At 39.8% G+C, this 15,830-nt stretch overlaps 1 protein-coding gene across 1 annotated transcript; it reads left to right on the top strand.

Moving 5' to 3' along the window:
* Nucleotides 1–301: 301 nt before the first annotated feature.
* purg (purine-rich element binding protein G) lies at nt 302–14,153 on the top strand. The gene has a single exon (XM_067483301.1). The coding sequence runs from the start codon at nt 913–915 to the stop codon at nt 1,939–1,941; it is 1,029 nt and encodes a 342-aa protein (XP_067339402.1). The 5' UTR covers nt 302–912; the 3' UTR covers nt 1,942–14,153.
* The last annotated feature ends 1,677 nt before the right edge of the window (nt 14,154–15,830 follow it).

The following is a 15,830-nucleotide window of genomic DNA, read 5'->3' as shown; positions in this document are numbered from 1 at the left end:
TTATATTTTACACATGCAATTTTACATAAACTAATGATAAATATTCATGCTTTGGATAAGTGGATGAGTAAGTTTTCTAACATATTTTGAGGGCTTTAGCTGAACTGTGAAAATGCAAATCAAAACTTCTTTTTTTTCAAGACTTTTCGGAAGATTCCTGGACTTAAGTTACTTGGACAGAATAGTACCAGGAACTTGTTGGTGGAAACTGCTGTAGACTAAATTTAAACTTCAAACTTAAATGGGTCTCTGACAGTGGAGTAGTATCTTAGATATCTACGTTGCTGGTATGTTAAGACTTCATAAACATCCCTATTCCTGGTTCAATTATTCTATTTCCCTCTTAAACAATGGATTTGGTATTGAGTATCCGGGGGACCGAATGTATTATTTGAGGCATAATTTCCCTATAAATCAATTTTTCCTGTTTAGAACAGCTGCAGAGGAGCTTGATGCAGCTAAAGCAAGTTTCCTGTTTGGGAAGCACAGCCACACAAGTCACTGTGTAAATCGTGTCTCTTTAACTGAGGTATTCTCAGGACGGGGAGGGGGGGTGGATGGGTTCATCGGGTTCATATAGTATTGGACGCCTCCTCCCATTTCAGGTTGGCTGCTTCGTTGGCTCCCACGGTAAAAGAAATAGCTGTAAGGCAAATAGGTGATGGAGAAAGGCATGCAAGTTTGCATTGGAGATGACTAAATAGTGCAGCTTGACCTTTATTAGATAGACAGAAACTCGATCAGCTGATGACTCCAAAGTAGCTGCCATTTTCAGGTCATTCGAGGCATCTGGCTAAGTTGTTTGTAGCTCCAGCCAGTTGTATGAATAACCCTGCTATCTTCGCCTCTTAGTCGCCCACTGGGATGGGGGAATCGCCTCGTCCTGTACTGCCTAGTGGAGGAATATAAATCATGATGGCTGATGGATGTTGCAGAGGGATGGAAAGAGGCAGGGGTAAGATTGCATCAGATTCTTTGCCGAGACCCACATATCCTCAGCAATATGTCCAGAGCGGAACACAGCAGCAGGGCAATGACATCCAGGAGTTAGCTTCCAAACGCGTCGACATCCAGAAGAAACGCTTCTACCTGGACGTCAAGCAGAGCGTCCGCGGACGCTTCCTCAAAATAGCTGAGGTGTGGATTGGCAGGGGCCGTCACGATAACATCAGGAAGAGCAAGCTGACACTGTCTATGTCCATGGCCCCCGCTCTGCGCTACTGCCTGGGAGACTTTATAGATTATTATGCTCGGATCGGACTGCGGGGGGGCCTGGCACCTCCGCAGCTTGAGGAGCACAGAAACAACGGCCAGGGCCGCGCGCACGACTCCCGCAGGAGAGCGCAGGAGCAGCACGCGACGCTGTCTCCCACCGGCTCTGCGGTGTCCGACGACCACGCACATCGCGTGCTCAAGAGCGAATTTATCGAGAGAGACAACAGAAAGTACTTCCTGGACCTGAAAGAGAACCAGCGAGGTCGGTTTCTCCGCATTCGGCAGACTGTCAGCAAAGGACACGGAACTATCGGTTACTACGGCCAGGGCATCGAGCAGACCATCGTGCTACCCGCGCAGGGGCTCATCGAGTTTAGAGACGCGCTGTCGCAGCTTATCGAAGACTACGGCGACGAAGAGAGCGACGAACGCGGCCGAGCCGGTACCAGGAATCACGACGACAACCCCGAGCTTCCAGAGGCTGCGTCTTTTCGAGTGGACAACAAGAGGTTTTACTTTGACGTCGGTTCTAATCGGTATGGTATCTTTTTAAAAATTAGCGAAGTGCGGCAGCCATACAGAAACACCATCACAGTTCCTCTCAAAGCCTGGGCTCGGTTCGGAGAGAATTTTATCAGGTACGAGGAGGAGATGCGACGAATCTTCTCTTGTCACAAAGAGAAGAGGACAGACGCTCGGCAGGACAGCCAGGTTGAGGAGGACTGACCTTGGCAGTAGGCTCTCTGTGCTTTTGCATGTATTCTGGAAGTTCTTTTAGTGAGGAAAATGTCCCTGCCGTCCATGCTGTACTGTACGTGTCCCTGCAATGCTACACATGCTGTGGTCTCTCTGCCAAGGGCTGGTAAACTACAAATGAAACCTGCCAAGAAATCATTCATTCATTTATTCATTCATTCATTTATAGCCTAATGCCAACATCTACCTTCATTTGTCAGTGCAAGTTCAGACACTTTAGCCAATAAACCGCCCCCCCCTTTTTAAATTTAAAGCTACAGTATGAACACAGTTACAGTTTTTAGCCTACATAGTCTTTAATACTTATCCTAATGTGCACAGGACACAGACTCAAAGTAGTGCACTGGCAGTGATGTAGATTCATTTTATGAGGCTCTCCCTTCTAACCAATCAGAGAAGGCCACATCCTGTGTGCGTCACATTTGGACACGAAAGAGTCCCTTGTGCTTATCTATGAGACAGCACAGGCTTTGACACACCATCAGGATGTAGCACCTTGGCTGCTGATTTCTGTTCTTATGCTACAGTTAGTTTCAATCTCAAAACTTGTTCTTTGTAGCTTTAAGAGCGCAGCGTAAATTACAGCATTGATCGCAAGGGTGACACTAGTGTTGTGGTGGAAGCCACAAAACTGCTTAAATATTTTGCCCTCAAACCATAATGATTAACAGTTTAACAAGCAAACTGTCAGTCACAAGGAATCATAGCTACAGTGAGTTAGCTCCCTGTGTAATTAGTTTTTATGAAAAGTGCAAATTGATCTAAACAATATAAATATTTTCTAGGACTTACTAATTTAAATTATAACTGAAGAAGGGCAGGTAAAAAGCTTGCATGGCAATTTGCTTGTTCGCCGGGGCTTCTGGCCACTAAGCTGCAAACAGGAGCTCACTGTAAGTGCAACACACAGCGGCTGCGTCAGCTGACCCCTGCAGCACACACTGGACTGACTGCAGAGGTAGAAATACAGTCAAGCAGTAGTAACGGATGTGATGAGACTGCTGTTTCGCTGGAAGGACGGGATGGACAGTGGTGTGACGATCACACATTGCTAGTGTGGTATAGAGAATAACAAATAACAAATTTGGATGTTGTGACGTGCAATGCTTCTGTGTGTTGCCCTTCAGTGGATTTAACTAGGCTATTGCCTACACTAGAAGTTTGACATTCATCGCAACAGTTACATTTTCAACTACAAATGCCATATTTGGCACACACACATAGATGTTTCCATGTTAGGCTTTCACATCACCAATAACACTGTGGCAAAAAAGAAGAAAATGGAAGCGTCCTCATTCGAGATTTCCTGCAGTGTTGGACACAGGGAAGTGACCAGAGCGGGTAAAATTCCCTGCAGTGTGTAAAATGTAGCATGTGCTGTATTGCTGCTTACCTCTCACAGAAACAAAGTCGTAGTGCCAGGGCGAAAAAGTGCAATGAACTGGCTTGGTTTTTAATATTTATAAATGTTTTTCATTACCTATTACAACACACCAACACAGCCCCTTGTGTCATTCTGCCACAGTGCTGTTGTCAGTGTGAAAGCACCAATTCACAGTGGTTGTCAAAATGTGCAAAGACAAGAGTAAGTCAAAAATAAGAAGTTCAGTTCAGTCCACCTCCTTCATCATGGAATCCAACACAGGCACTTAGTTCACAAACACAGGAGTGTGTTTGTTTTACATTAAGCTTAGTCACTTTCAGATAATAATTACTAATATTTTAAGTTGATACTTGCTTTGAGGCCTCAAACACTTGAAAAAGAACTGACTCACAATGACTTGTGGCATTTGCTGCCAGAATAGTTTGCTATATAAACCTGTATATGAAAAGATGTCTCTTCACACCGTCCAAAAAAACCAGAAGAGAAAACAGACAGCTGTTGTCTGAAAAGACATGCATAGATATCATTATTCCTAAGGGTAAATGTGTTGCTATAGTTACAGTATTTATTCTCTATGATGATTACAGCCTAACAGTCAGATATATTCACTTAATTTGATGAATGAAAGGTATTTTACACAGCAGCTCAGAGGTGTAAGGCAAGAATAGTGCAATATATAGTCATTTGTGAGACTGATGTGTTTCTCTTCTCTAAGCTAAATTCCGCTTTATTAAAATGTGAAACACATCATAGTCAAGGTGTTAAGCTAGGAGCAGCCCAGAACCGGCTCTGCACTGAAACTTGTATCAACAAAAGAGTTTTTCTGTGCCACTTGAAAAAAAAGACAATTTCTTTCCACATCTCCCATGACTGTGAAAATGCAGTACCTCCAATTTTATCTTGTGACCACCAGGAAAAAAACAAGGTCTACACGTTTTGAGCGGTTTGCCAAAGAGCAATTTTCTCCCTCATATTTGAGATGTAAGAAAGTTTTCTGTCATTAGGAGTTAATTTCTGCTTTATCTTGAAGTTTGAAGTTTGTTAAAGCAAAATCCCCCTCAAAATACCAAGCTATTTTTGATGGAGAGCCCCGGCTTTCTTTTTGCACCTCTTGGGCTCCCAACCACCCAAATTGGGAAGCACTGATGTAGACAATGCAAACCGATGTCTCCTTATTAGTTGAATATTGATGCCTTTAAAACTCTTGTCAATACTTGAATCACAGAAAATATTTTAAGTTATTTTACTAAATGCCCCTTTGACCTTTATACACTGAGAAATAATTACTTCCAATTAAAGAAGTTCTATCTTTTGCTCTAAAATCTTCCACTCATTGTGTGGGGAAATTATTTTGTTTGATTTTAAATAATTTTCATTAAGACGTGGAGCTAAAGAAATGTTTTGCAAGTTTTCCTTTTGTCATACAAAGTTGTTGAAAACCCCCCAGATAGATGAATTTAGAAACCAGATTTGTTACCACGACGAACACCTTGTTGGTACACTGGGCATCAGTGTAAATAGAAAGGGCTCAGCTCAAACAGGCAACTAGATCAGCTTTCAATGACAGGTTGCTGCACATTGAGCTTTGTGTGTGCTGTATTTTGGGCCTCATTTATAACCGTTGTGTTTTCACAAAACACTGCTCGGAAGATGCATAATTTTTATTAATCAAAATTGTGATTAATTAAAAACTAACTTGATGTGCGTATTCTGACCCATGAATGAAGAAATTTGGAATTTGGAGAGTAGTAAACTGAAGTAAGGCTTTAGTTTTATGGATTACAGGTTTATTTTACTTAACATTAAGTTGGGCTATATCGTGTTTGTGTTCTCAAACGCAATATAACACCCCTTCATATGTGTACGATTACACCCTGATTTGACTACGGGACTCAAGATATTCTACAAGGTTTTGTGGAGCTGTGGCAGCACCTCTGTCTCCATATTGTTGGGTCCTCAAGAGATGATAGAGGTAAAAGAACATACTACATCCCAGTGTGGCACCTAGCATTAAGCTTGCAGTCACCCATTATAATGTTCACTGAAGAACATAGAATGCTTGTATAGACACTTATGAATTATATCAAGCCAGTCTGTGGCATCAGCGGTGCGCTTTGATAAGCCAGGTAGTAACAGGTAGTTTGTTTTATCTGTCTGCACAGACACAGCAAGAATTTATTTATTTATTTTTGTCCTTTCGGCTTATCCCGTGAGTTCAGGGTCACCACAACACATCATTGTCCGCATGTTGATTTGGCGCAGTTTTTACACCGGATGCCCTTCCTGACGCTACGCTCCCCGATTTATACCAGGCTTGGACCCGCACTGGACAGCTGGGGAGGGGAATGGGCTGTGAGGGGTTCAGTGTCTTGCCCAGTGACACTTTGACATATAGCCGGGACCAGGGATTGAACCACTGACCCCCTGGTCCGTGGACAACTGCCTTACCAACCAAGTTACAGCCGCCCCTAAGACAGCAAGAATTTATGACTCCGTAATTGTCTAAGTGACCATTGTATCAGATACAAATATGGTGTAATCAGGACCTGGCATAAAGAGATACAGGCTGCTTCAAATGGTAACCATTTGAATTAATGATTTATATTACAACTGTCAGGGCTCAGAAAAGATGATCTAGCAGTATGGTGCTTATACTCACAGCAGTATGTCAAGGATGATACCAGAATGTGTCTGGACAAATTTATCATATTATAAGATAGACATAAGCAGTTTGTCATCTGGAGAAGTAGGACCCTTTTCCACATCTTAGTGACGTTTGTATGCCATCAAAATGTGCTGGACCATTGTCACCACAATTACAATAATAAATGCTAAGTGTACCAGGTTTAGGCTCACATACTACTTAAATATGTTTAGGGGAAGTTTGTGATTTGTGTTCAGACAACAACAAATTGAGCAGCTATCTCCTATCTCAAAGTCTCACCCATCCATCCCAACCTTTCTTTAAGCAGACATGTTGCTCGTTATACGTCAGTTTTATAAATGAGGCCCCTGATCACAAAAGACAAATGGCCTGATTCAGACTTTGACTTAAGCACTGGGAAACAGAGATTACTTGGTGGTTGTGCTCTGCTGATTGCTAACCTTGGAAATGGTCCAGGGTGATACATGGTCATTTGTAAAATAAAACCAAGGTCACCAATATCTTTCTAATGTTAAACTGTAATACAGGCAACATACACATTAAAAGAAGATTATAAGAAAATTATTTTAAAAAGTTGACTTTTTCATATGCGATATAGTTGAATGGACAGTGATAGGTCTTCACATCACAAAATCTAGGGCAACGGATGGTCACCAATGGCCCAACATTGACCGATGGCTGACTGTTGTCTACGTGTGTCTTATGCCCATAAAGGTTGCCTGTCTTTACCCTTACATAGTAATTGGACCATTTGTTAGAAGAGTGCCATTACTCTTAGCCTTTTTAAATTGCACTGTTTGGCACCATAATAGTGGATGCCATCTGGTATAGTAGTATTTTTTACCCTAAACAACCAAAAACTCTAGATTGCAGATGTGCAAACATGCTTTAAATAACACCAAAAGCAGTTTCACATTTGGACTCAAACTCCAGTCTCTTGTGTAAAAGAAATATCCTCTCGTCTCTTTATGAACTCTGGGTTCTAGCTGGTTTTAGGTACAGGTACAAATTACCTACACTACACAGTCAAATTTTAAGGCCACGACAAACCAAATTCACGTCAGAGAACAACTGCTGTGTTGACTCATGGCTTCCTCTGGGCCAATAAGTGGCATTTTAGCAAATGAGCTGGTGAGCATGGAGCACTTGTTTAAATTCTTTGTTTAAATGAGAGGAATAAGAAGCCGAAGACCTGAGACTAAGCAACATTAACTTATTATTTTTCCATCACTCTTGCTTTCCACAGACACAGCTATTTCTCATTGGGGATATGTCTGGTAACAAGTTGCAACAGCAGTACAATTTGTACTAGTGTTGTTAATACTGTGTTCTCTTCTCACGCGCTGATTCTTAAGCTGAATAATCAATTAGATTGGATGAAAAGCTACCGGAGTCTCAAAGGCCTCCTACTGAACTAGCACCAATGATGTAGGATACTAACACTGGCCTAACACTGGCCAACGGCCAATTGCTTAACACTGTCTTCACACCACAGGCGTGATACAGTTTAGAGAGAGACACTCAAAACTGTACTTTGCAAAAGTTTCAACAACTATTAAGTAGAATTGAGATGCATTTAGGAATATTGCAATAATTATTATTTTTTTTTAAATCAATGTACTTTATAAATACAGTCTTTAAGACTGTTGGAGATGTCCTCTGTGCTCTAAACACAAGGTAATAAGCAGGTAGAGATGTTGAGATCAGGGCTTTGTGGGGGCCACACCATATGTTTCAGCACGCTTGTCTCTTAGGGTAGTTCTTTATAACTCTGGCTGTATGTTTAATCTGGTTGTATGTATCACACTTGAGGATGAATTTGAGTTGATCAGATGACAGTGTTTTCACCAGATGCAGTCAAAGGGACTCAGAGGGACTATCATCTGGCCTTTCAAACACAGTGCCTAGTAAAGTACATGTATATGAAAAATCTAATTATGTCATATGAGATTAGATCAGCAGTGTTTTGATACCTTGAGCATGCTGAATACATGTTTGTGAAAGTCTTGGCAGTGTATATTGAGAAATTGAAACAGTCCCAGTCAGTGGTTAGGCCACCATTCTAAATCTGTTTGCAAGGTGTGTTAAATTACAGGTAATCATAGCATTTCTACTGATGTTTCACAAGACAAGTGGCCAAAAGACTTAAACTGTTTAGAGATAACAAAATTGAAGAACAGCTTTTCTCTATGTGTTCTATCACAATTCTCTCTGAGCTATTTTAATATAGAAAATGCATCACTTTTTGTCCTTCATGTTGTACAGTGCCTATAAAAAGTACTTACCCCCTTGAAAGTTTCACCATTAAATAAGTCAATAATTTGACTTATTTGACAAAAATGTACTAAGATCAAAGATTCTGTGATGAACCACAAGCCACGTATTATGTGCTAAAGACTAAAGACTAAATGTATGTGTGCTGAGTACATACCATGAATGCTCAAAGTCATGAACGCAGCTGTCTTCAGAAATGTGCAAGTTAGAAGAAAGGAAGACTTTCAAGGGCCACTAAGACATGCGGTTTGAGACCAGGCAGAGGTAACTGGTTCATGAGCTGCCTTCATCTAACCACTCTCATGTTGTAGCAGTCCTGTGCAAGTCTCCCTATTTTTTCTTAAGTTTACTTTTAATGTCTGATTGCTCGTTAGCATGTTGTATACTGTACAGTACATGACAACTTCAGCTGCGGCCCAATCATGTCGCAAGTGCTGTTTCTCCTTCAATTTAGGAAGGAGAGTCTTCCAAAAACATCCCCACAAGCTGCTCTCACAATAACATCTTGTAACTTCACACCCCTTTACCCCATCCCCTCAAGGTACCTCGGGTCTTTTAAAGAGATGGGGGAGTGAAATCACCTTCCTCTTACACACCCCCTTGAGGCAGTTAGCAAAGACTATACATACAAAATGGCGAGTCTTTGCATTGGTGAAGTGAACCCACCCTGAACGCGCAGTGTAAAAGGGACTGTTGACAACATAGGTCCTGTGTCTACTGGCAAGTTGAGCGAGGAACTACTGAGCCATATACTGTATATGAGCTGATGAAAACAGATAATGTGCCATTTATGGATTGATAATATCCGAAATGTTTAATAATACTAGTGATGGAGAAATTAAGCTGTGTTGAAACACCTAGGCTTTCCATCCATTTGAACCGAAAATGGTTCATGAATTGAAGCTTGAGATGACCAAAAACCACCTAATGGTCCAAAAAAGATGAGGAAGCAATACATTTATGTGCATGTAGCGTAATAGCTCAAATAGCAGACATAGTGGTTTAATAACATAAAAAATGTGGGTTCAAGTTCCATGTTGTTTGAGATATTATGGCCTATTTCTATAGCAAGAATTATTTAAATAATCACATGTGGGACTAGCTAACTAGTCCAAGGCAGAATTGAAGCAAACCTCCTGATTAAACCATGTTAGTCTTAGATGTATCTGAGTCTCTGAGTTGGGCCCTTTGTCTCTTTGTAACAGTGTACTGTCTGCTGTCAACTCTCAGTTTGGGGAAGCTGAGAGGTCTTACAGGAGGAAAAGATGCTGAAATGGTGCAGAGATCAGTGTCAACAGATCTGGACTTGTGGCAGCCAATTGTTGTGATACCTTAAGTTGCATGAAAAGCACAGGGTTGGATAGATGTGGTGAGTGGTACTGGGTGGTGTACGCCGTACTTAAAAGGTTCCGTGAGTTATTTTATTTTCATATATATTGCAAAGGTGATATAAAGCAGTGTAGGAAGTATATTAAAAGCACAATTTATTCTAAATATGATGTGGAGATACTATATAGGGACAGTTCTTGATTAGTCCCTATTCAGTATGGATGGTCAATAAATTTGACTTAAGAGGCCAACTGAATCTCATTGTAAGATTAACCTACTATATTTAGATGTGGGCATGGTATTTATTCTTCTGAAAGCCGAATGAGTTGTTTATGGTAGTCCCCTCTCTTTTGAATTCCAAATATCTCTCCAAAAGCACTTTAGATGAAAACTGCACTTTTTTTTTTTTGCTGCTTTTTAATCAGTTCACCTAGAGGGACCATTTCTATCCATTCTAGCCTTTGGTGTAAAGTGACAATCATGGATCCCTGCTTACAGAATCCAGTGGGGGCTGAATTTAAACACAACCCTCATGTGGTCTGTGTCATTGAGATGAGTCTAGAGTTCAGAGAAACAGTTCCAGTCTCAGTTCTAAGTTTGTGATATGAGCACAAAATTTAATCGATCCTATGGAAATGTGATGATCGCTCTATGATAAACAGAACTGCTTGGCAACAGCACAAATTAAAGCAACAGCGAACACTTGTTGTCATGCTGAAGATAAACTTTTTTTAACGTGAACATTATATGGTGAACATTTGTGAGCTGTTCTAGCCTCAAGAAATGTGAGGAATCTTCTTGGATTTTACACCATAGATGCACCACAACAGACAACACCAACATAATTTAAGATTACAATTTCACTGGTGACATTAAAATCTTTGAGGTCCTACCCTTTGCTTCAGGTTCGTAAAAATGTTTCACCTCTCATCTGACAGGTTTCTTCAGTTTTAAGTGGCTTCTGGGGCGTCCCAGATATTTAACCTCTGCAGAGTTATTTGTTTGTTTAAGGGTTGTTGAGGTCATGTGGAACACTCTTATCTGACTATGGTGTTTGGGGTGTCGTGTAAAAGTGTACATGGCTGTTATGGGGTATTCACACATATGGCTTCAAAAACTCAGGCCAGTAAAAGCTGACAATTCAATGATAATTGAAAGCCAGCTATGCCACTGTGGACCACCCACTGACCACTACAGACTGAACCGGAGCTCAGCTACAGCTGACTAAGAATCAACTGGGATCATCTTTATTTCTGATTGTTACAGTCTCTGTTCCACTGTTACAAACAATTCATTACCATTGTTGGTGTCTGGCGGTGGCAGATAAAGCCTGTTTGGACCATAGCATGCAAATAAAATGCTCAGTACAAAACAATGACAAAACTATACAACCCTAGGTCTATTGCTAAAGCCCAGCTATAGGCCAATACATTTTTACCCATATGTGTGAACAGACCATTAAACAGCCTGGTAATGGTGAGCCATGCTGTAAGTGGGGTCATATTCCCCCTCATCAGTACAGTTTAACGTAGAAAGATCGCTCTAAAGAGATTATCCCATGCAGCTCTTGGGATAACCATAATGCGTGTGGTGATTCTGAGTCATGCAGGTCATGGTATCATGTGTGGAGATTCTACCATATATTAAAGGTTAAAGCTACTCTACTTTTATGTATCAGATGTTGGAACCTCCTACAGGTAGATGTCAAGGTATTTATGTTCACCATAGTTGCCCCCACATTGGTAGCAATATCTTCATAGTCCCTGTTCATCTAAAATAAAAACATGGAAACAATGCTAAAATATCAAAAAACCTAGGGGAGTATTGTACAGGTTAAAATTAAGCTTCGTGCTCTGTTACATCAACTAAACAAACTCATTTTTTACAAACTAATTCTGGAAAACTGGAGCCTCCCATACCACAGTTAACAGAACCATTCCCTGCTTCAACTTTGACTTTGTGTTGTTACTTTTCTTTTTGTAGCAAGGGATAATTAGTTACATTTGTATTTGTTACAGTATATATCTAAATACAGTAGTTTAGCTTGTCTGGATAATAAAAATGAATTTTCTGCATAATTAGGGCCATAGTACATAGTTATTTCCAGGAAAATTGTAAGGAGAATTATTGAGAAATTATAGTCGTGTGAAATAAAGCATTAACCATTTATTTGCATGATATATGGACATAAACCAATCAACCAATCAAATCAATCTGAAAACAAGTGATCTTTACTGTAATGTAAAGACTTTGCAGTCTTAATATGAGCATCCTACACCCTGAACTGTCTGTTTGACAGAGAACAGCTGCTGTGGTTAGCTTGACCTCTGTAACACTGGATTTCAGTGGTGCAGACATTTCAGAAAATCATAATCAGGACATCTGGTAAATTTTATTTTAATTAACTCCATTTGTTTTGTCTAAACCACTGTAATTGCATGTTACTGTAACATGCAGTGTATTTAGAATATTTAGCTGAATGCCCACTGCCTATCTTTTCTGGAGCTGTCAACCACACATTTTTGAGATGACAAAGACAGAATGCAAGTGTCAATGTTTCTGTCTAGATCTCGGCGATCATAGGAGAATGGAAGCACATTATTCAACAGTGGATTCAGTCATAGTTTGACCACAGCTGCTCTTCCTTGTCAGTCAGCAAAGTACAAACATAGGCTGAATGTTTGATTCCAGGAAGACAGCTCTTTGAATTGTCACTTTGAGGTGATAAATGAATACAATCTGCTGACTCGGTCCTTCAAATCAAAATTTTAGTGCACAGACAATAGAAAGCTAATGAAGAAGGGCTACAAGATGTTGGACTTTGATAATCAACTCTCTGAAGAAAGCTGTTATGTTTCCAACCCTAACGCCTTAAAGTACCTTTACAATTTGACTGTATCTGTTTATTATGTTTCACGTGCTTTGTTTTAGCAGAAATGATAAAAAGAAAAAAGTCCAATAGTCAAATCCAACAGAAAAGTAGTTCTTAAAAGGATTGTTGCTTCATATTTGGATGGTATGTTCCCATCCAGGATGAAAATGATAACTTTACAACAGTGAGCATTTAAAGTAAAGAGATAGAACTCTTGACAAAGTGTACGTGTATATCTGTGCTTGTGCAGGTAGAGTGATGTGAATGTATGCATACTGATGAAGAATTTCCGATTTGTTTTTTATTTTGCTTTCTTTAGGCCATCAGAGTTTTGGAGTGGGAAATGTAGAGATGTAGATGTTTGGTAATCATTAAAAATGAACAGAAGTGAGTAATGAAAATGTTAAAAGGTGTAAATTTAGATAAATGTAATGTAATACTTTGGTGTGTCCTATAGTCCTGTAGAGTAAGAAGTAAAAAACAAGGACGTTTTGTACTCTAGCACTTTCTTTAACGTGTACTGTAGTAGTTCATCTTTGATATGTAAAGTACTGTATGAATATTCATTACTTGCCTTGTAACGTTTGAAACAATGCTACGTTTAGAAATGGTAATCAAGAAAAGTTTTTGGAGTGTATGCATGCCAATGGTTGGGTCCCAGTATAATAGGAAAACTATATGAAAAAAATGGTGCTATGTTACATTATATAAAGGTGCTTCTATGGACCCCAGCTGAATGCATGCGAAGAGGAATTATCACAAGTAGAAAAAAAAGAATGAAAAATAGCTGTTCTCAAATAGTGCTGCTTCCCAAAGATGTCAGAAATTTGGAAACTCTACCTTTCTGTTTGTTAAAATGCAACAGCCCTTCAATTTACTAGTCCAACTGTGTTTTGTCATACAAGAATCTGACAATAATATGTCAGCATCAGCTGCAAACTTGAGCACACAGTGTTACTTTCACCCTGTTGTTATCCTCCAAACACACATTTAGTGATAGTCTGTTGGGAAGTAGCATTTTAACACAGACAAAGGAAGTTTAAGTGTTGTCCATGTTCTTCCCTGCTTTTTCTACTGTACATCAATGGAAAACACGGTGATTGTTATCACAAATCGTCAGCTAGGAATCTCCAACTGAAGACTAGAAATGGAACAAGTATGCGGCAGATATCTTACCTGATCATAAGCGGTGAAGTCTAACTGTAAATGACATTTACACTCACAGCCTCCTCAGCCCTCCGACAAACCGGAACCAGGGTCAGACCCTGAGTAAGAATGCTAAAATACAGAATTTGGCCATTATTAGAGAGGCAATGTTAATTAACGTTTCTTACTTTAGAAGCAGTCGGCCACTAGGTGGATTTTTAAGAAAAGAAAAATGTCATGTCTATTTACAGTTACACTGCCATTGTGACAAAGGACTAAAAGATCTATAGACAATCTAATGACATAATTTTGTACTCTTAATTCTTCAGATGTTTCTGTGTTTGAATAATTTCTCATGTAGCAGAGTTATAGGACGGCAAACATCAATATAGTCTCTAAAAGGTCAAAGTTGTTTGAGTTTGTTGCTGAAAAAGAATCTGAAAATGAAAATGTTTGTTTATTGGTTGTACTGATCATCTTTCTATTTGTTTTTCATTAAATGTTTAACATTATTGTCAAAGCTTCTAATGTTTTACATTTCAAGACTCCAGCCAGTGTCATACTTACTGTATTCATCTTTCTGCACTTTACTGTATTTTTCCTGATGTATACAAAATGATGCAGATGTTAAAAGGTTTATTTTATGTAGTTTTTCATTTTTAAGGCACAATACACAATAATAAATATGAATATTTCCATTATTAATATATATTGTACCAGAGTTAGCTTAAAGCTAATTTTCATTTGTAGTGCCTTGGCAGGTCACAATTAAAAGATAATCACAATGATTAAGCAACACCAGACAAACTGAACAATCATTACTGTTAAACTAATTTCAAAAACAGCGTATAACCACCAAAATACTGGTTGTTGCAAAATTGAGCAGATTTTCCAGTTTGTTGTTTCAGTGAAATGATTTAATCTACAGTGGCAGCACGGTGGTGGACTGGTTTGTGTTGCTGCCTCACAGCTAGAAGATCCTTGCTGAATCCTGCTGGCTGTGGCCTTTCTGTGTGTACTTTGCATGTTCTCCCCGTGCTTGCATGGGTTTCCTCCAACTACTCTGTCCCACAGTACTTAATTGGCATCATTAGTCCTCTGCATTTAACCCATAGAGAGCCATAGCACAGAGTGCTCATGGACACACCTAGTCCTATACCCATTAAACCACCAGACATCTAAATACAACTTCAAAGTTTAAAGTGGGATGGGAATGCTGCGACCTGAACTCAGCACCTTAAACCGCTCGGCCATCTGGATGCATAATAACATTGGTAAATGTTCTGCACTTACTTTACTGCTTTTCTACCTATTGGTACTCAAAGCACTTTACACTGCTTCTCATTCAGCCATTCACACAATCACACACACACTCATACACTGATAGGGAAGCTGCTATGCAGCTGGCCAACACTCACCAGGAGCAACTAAGTTGGGATACTTACTCAAGGACACTTTGACATGTGACTGGAGGAGCTGGATATCGAACCAGTAACCAGGGCATTGGTGGACAACTGCTCTATCTCCTGCACCACAGTCACCCCTGATATTACGTGTAGTAAAATAATATTAATAATAATATTATAATTATAATAATAATATTTTATTACAAATATGCCCCAATACTTACCTTAATATGGAGAGGTGCATGGAAGCCTCCTCTGACAAAGACTGAACAGCACAGGCAGCAGTGACCTACTGACCAATCAGAGAAGTGCAACAATTTCTGCCTTATTAGTACATTTGTTAGCCTCATATTTATTGTAATTGGATAAAAAATTTCAACAACTACCAGAAGAGTGTAGCAGAGTATAGCAAAATGTAAAGAGAAAAGTAAATCTATACAACAGCAGGGTGAAGGATAGAGGACTGATTCTGAGACTCATGTTAATGTTATCTTGTGCAGGAAGATAGAGCAGCTGTCCATCAATCTTGCAGTTGTGGGTTAAATCCCTGGCTCCGATCCAAGCTACTGTAGCTTAAATTTCTAAAAAGTTCAGGTGTCAGAATAGAGAGCTTGTTCTGTGTGGGGCTGTGTAGCAGCAGACTGGTCAGTCATTGGGTCATTCATGTGGATGTACCAATTCCCTAAACATTATTTCTGACCATGTACACCGTTTCATGAAAATGGGATCTGGTACAGACAGCATGCCTCCAGAAAGGTCATGGCTGTTTTAGTATCAAAAGTG

The sequence above is a fragment of the Channa argus genome, chromosome 18 (genome assembly GCF_033026475.1).
Source record: "Channa argus isolate prfri chromosome 18, Channa argus male v1.0, whole genome shotgun sequence".
Classification (NCBI taxonomy): Eukaryota; Metazoa; Chordata; class Actinopteri; order Anabantiformes; family Channidae; genus Channa; species Channa argus.
This window is presented reverse-complemented; position numbering and strand designations above follow the sequence as displayed.

What these genes read in the sequence shown, in the direction of transcription:
- purg (XM_067483301.1), top strand. Translation starts at nt 913, where the DNA reads ATGATGGCTGATGGATGTTGCAGAGGGATGGAAAGAGGCAGGGGTAAG.